General features: G+C 50.3%; 1 protein-coding gene across 1 annotated transcript; it reads left to right on the forward strand.

Moving 5' to 3' along the window:
• Nucleotides 1–1,822: 1,822 nt before the first annotated feature.
• On the forward strand, nt 1,823–2,134 carry LOC141161386 (histone H4-like). The gene has a single exon (XM_073646196.1). It carries the CDS (start codon nt 1,823–1,825, stop codon nt 2,132–2,134), a length of 312 nt encoding a protein of 103 aa, XP_073502297.1.
• The last annotated feature ends 2,048 nt before the right edge of the window (nt 2,135–4,182 follow it).

The raw sequence follows: 4,182 nt of genomic DNA on the forward strand, positions 1-4,182 counted from the left end.
AATTATTATACTCCTGGTGTGTAGGGAACTAAGCCGGTATCTTTGCCGACAGTTGATGGTTGAGTTATTCAGCCATCATCCGCCTGCAACAGTCTTGAGAGGAGCTTAACTTCTTCAGTCTATCACAGTGATGCAGGCTATGTGTCCACGATGCAGAAATGCTCCAGATTTTTTCCTGAAAGTTTCTACATCTCCCTGGCAGAAAAAACACATGCGGATTGTACATGCGTTTTTCCTGCCAGGGACAAGCGGATGTGAAGCGTTCTTCACATGTATTTCCACATGCGAGTTGTCAATCGCTTTCCTAGCGATTTTAGCATCACCTGGAAAGTGCTTGACAACTTGGTCACACTATATAAATCCACGCAGCCGGCATAGATTTATATAGTGTGACCGAAAGAATGTTAAAAAATAAAAAATAAATTTATACTTACCTTCTGATGGCCCCCGGAGTCTTTATTCGATGCGTCTCGGCTTGCCGGTGGCTCGCGGTGCACTGAAAGGACCTGCCAACGTCAGCGGTCGCGTGACCCGTCACATGACTAAATGACGTCATGGCATGTCCTTGAGTCCACCGCGATCTGCCGGCAAGCCAGAACAAAGACACCGGGGGCCATCAGAAGGTAAGTATAATGTTTATTTTTTCATTTTATTCTTTTTTTTTACAGGTTCTATGGTACCTGGGTCTGGAGGAGAGTCTCCTGTGCTGCACACCCGGGTACCATCCGCACATTGAAACGCATGGAATCCGCATGTACAGATCCAGTGATGTGGAATCCAAGCGTTCCAGTGCAAGTCAATGGCGGTGAAAATACAGCTCTTTCGCAAAATAATTGGTAGTGCTGCGTTTTTTTCCGCAATGATAATCGGCAGCAGAAATTTCCGCAGCATGTGCACAACACATGCGGATAATCGTTGGGGACCATGGCAGACCTTCTATCAAGCGTTTTTTAAGCGTTTCTGCAGCGGAATTGCCATTGCGGGAACGCTTAAAAAACGCATCGTGGGCACAAAGACTCAGAACGTGTGATGGGCAGTTTGAATAGGGGTGTCATGAAAGCAAGGGGTCTGCTGAAGACCCTCATATCTGTCATGTTTGCACGTCTATATAAGCCAGCTCACGGCTGATGTTCACAGGTAACCATGGCTATAGCTATATACTATAGCTGTATACAGCGCTGTGCATAGTACAGGCAAACAGATGATCACAGGGTGGAATCACTTCCCAATTACTCCCGTTTAAATCAGAGAAACTTAAAAAATAAAAAAACACACATATGTGGTATTAATATATTTGTAAAATTGTTCTTTCAGTGTTCAGTGGAATTTTCAGTAAAGACCTGGTTAATTCTCATTGAAGAGCACTACATCCTGAGTTTTTTTTTTTGTTGTTGAGTTTTTGCTCTTCAAATCTGTTATGTTGTGTGTCCTTGGTGGTTTTGTATTCATGTTATAAAAATATATTCATTTTCATTTATGATTGTCAGGTTATTTCTCCAACTATGAATTTCATTGATTAGATTTCTCCACCATGATCTGGAAAGGTGATGACAATATTTGGGATATTTCTCTTCACAGGGAAATAAGTTACATAGAGTAGAAGCTGGAAAGAACTGCAGAAACTGCACAATGAACGGGAAATTCAAACTCCCCAGCAGTTCAGTGTTCAGCCAATCAGCAGAGGAAGGAGGAGCTAATGTAGATTCTGTAAGACCCGCCCTGGAAACGCGTCACCTCTGCAGTCTTCTCTCTGGTCCACCCATCCGCTAAAAAAAAGAAGAGTCCGTGGGGCTTCGTCACAGTTTTCAGCTGACTTTGGATGATGTCTGATCGCGGTAAAGGAGGGAAAGGTCTCGTGAAGGGCGGTGCCAAGCAGCACAAAAAGGTGCTCCGTGATAACATCCAGGGCATCACCAAGCCTGCCATCCGCCGTCTCGCTCGCAGAGGAGGCGTCAAGCGCATCTGCGGCCTCATCTATGAAGAGACTCGCGGTGTCCTGAAAGTCTTCCTGGAGAACGTGATCCGTGACAGTGTCACCTACACCGAGCACGCCAAGAGGAAGACCATCACCGCTATGGACATGGTGTACGCGCTCAAGCGCCAAGGCGGCACTCTCTACGGCTTCGGAGGTTAATTGTATTCTCTGCTCCATCCTGACAACCAAAAGGCTCTTTTCAGAGCCACCGTGTAACGGGTCTGGGAGGTGGAACCTCTGAGCAACTATACAAAGGGGCAGTCCTTGTAAGGAAGCGGGTGGCTCCCAGGGAAGGCGGGCAGGTAGTCACGGCAAGTGACAGGGACAGTCTCTGGGTAGAAGGGCAGCAAGTCACGGCAAGTGACGGGGACAGTCTCTTGACAGGCGGATGGTCACGGCAAGTGACAGCAGGGTAAGAGTCTCTAGACGGGCAGGTGGTCACGGCAAGTGACAGCAGGGAAAGAGTCTCTAGATAGGCTAGCAGGCAGGTAGCAGGTGAGCGCTCCCAGGTGAGCGGGCAAGAGTCTCTGGACAGGCAGGTGGTCACGGCAAGTGACGGCAGAGCCTCCAGGTAGGCTAGCAGGCAGGTAGCAGGTGAGCGCTCCCAGGTGAGCGGGCAAGAGTCTCTGGACAGGCAGGTGGTCACAGCAAGTGACGGCTAAGTCTCCAGGTAGGCTAGCAGGCAGGTAGCAGGTGAGCGCTCCCAGGTGAGCGAGTAAGAGTCTCTGGACAGGCAGGTGGTCACAGCAAGTGACGGCTAAGCCTCCAGGTAGGCTAGCAGGCAGGTAGCAGGTGAGCGCTCCCAGGTGAGCGAGTAAGAGTCTCTGGACAGGCAGGCAGGTATCAGGCAGGTATCCGGTAGGTACTTCCTGGTCCGCAGGCGGACTGATCCATAGACAGACTGGCAGGTGCTGGTAGGCAGACTGTCGGACCACAGGATAGCAAGCAGGTAAGCAGATATCAGGCAGGAATCAGGCAGGTATCAAGCAGGAATCTGGCAGGTGACTGGCAGGTAACTGGTAACGGGACCTGAGGGCTGAAGCAGAGTTGAAAGGCTTTGCAACAACATTGCTCGGGCACCTCCATTTTGGAGGAGGTGCCTTATATATGGTGAGGTCCTCCGGCCATTGGCCGGGGACTCCTTAGGACGACGCGCGCGGCCCCTTTAAGAGAGGGGGAGCGCGCGCGCCCTAAGCACAGAGGCCGGGAAGCAGCGCGCGCTGCCAGCAGAGCGGGAGGAAGACGCCGGGCCCGGAACAGAGAGGTGAGGGGAACGGCGTCCCTGCCTAGCAGGAGGCAGGGACGCCGACGCTACAGTACCCCCCCCTTTAGGCCCCCCTTTTTTTAGGCCGGAGAGAAATTTATCAAGGATGAGAGGGGCATGGATGTTCTCCCGGGGCTCCCATGTTCTCTCCTCAGGACCAAACACCTTCCAATCCACTAGAAAAAAGGATTTTCCTCTTACCCTTTTGGTGGCCAGAATGTTCTCTACCTCAAACTCATTTTCAGCGGAAACCGGAGCAGGAGGCGTACCTGTAGACTTGGAAAAAGAGTTAAGTACCACGGGTTTGAGTAGAGATACATGGAAGGAGTTAGGGATCCGCAAATTGGCCGGGAGTTTCAATTTATAGGCCACCGGATTGATCTGTTTGATAACTTCCAGTGGACCGATGAACCGAGGCCCTAACTTGTAGGAAGGAATCTTGAGCCGGACATATTTGGACGAGAGCCAGACCTTATCTCCAGGACGGAATTGTGGTGGATCCAGACGTCTTTTGTCAGCCTGTTTTTTCATCCGCTCGGATGACTGAAGAAGTGCAGATCTGGTACTTTCCCAAATGGAGGAAAATTCGTTAACGAGAGATTCCGCAGCCGGATTGTCCACCGAAGCGGAGACGGGAAACGGGATCCGAGGATGCTGACCGAAGACTACAAAAAACGGGGATTTGGAGGAAGATTCGCTCTCGTGATTATTGTAAGAAAATTCGGCCCACGGTAAAAGATCCACCCAGTCGGGTTGGTGAGCATTAACAAAGTGCCGGAGGTAACTGGTTAAAATTTGGTTGATCCGTTCTACTTGGCCATTGGACTGTGGGTGAAAAGCAGAAGAAAAGTCCAAGGTGACCCCCAGCAGTTTACACATGGCTCGCCAAAAACGAGAGGTGAACTGAACCCCTCGGTCGGATACAATGTGGAGATGAAGACCA

Source organism: Phyllobates terribilis, unplaced genomic scaffold (assembly GCF_046119375.1).
Source record: "Phyllobates terribilis strain yellow unplaced genomic scaffold, ASM4611937v1 Scaffold_9__5_contigs__length_417890890, whole genome shotgun sequence".
Taxonomy (NCBI): domain Eukaryota; kingdom Metazoa; phylum Chordata; class Amphibia; order Anura; family Dendrobatidae; genus Phyllobates; species Phyllobates terribilis.

Excerpts from the sequence above, each read along its gene's own strand:
- LOC141161386 (XM_073646196.1), top strand. The coding sequence starts at position 1,823 with ATGTCTGATCGCGGTAAAGGAGGGAAAGGTCTCGTGAAGGGCGGTGCC.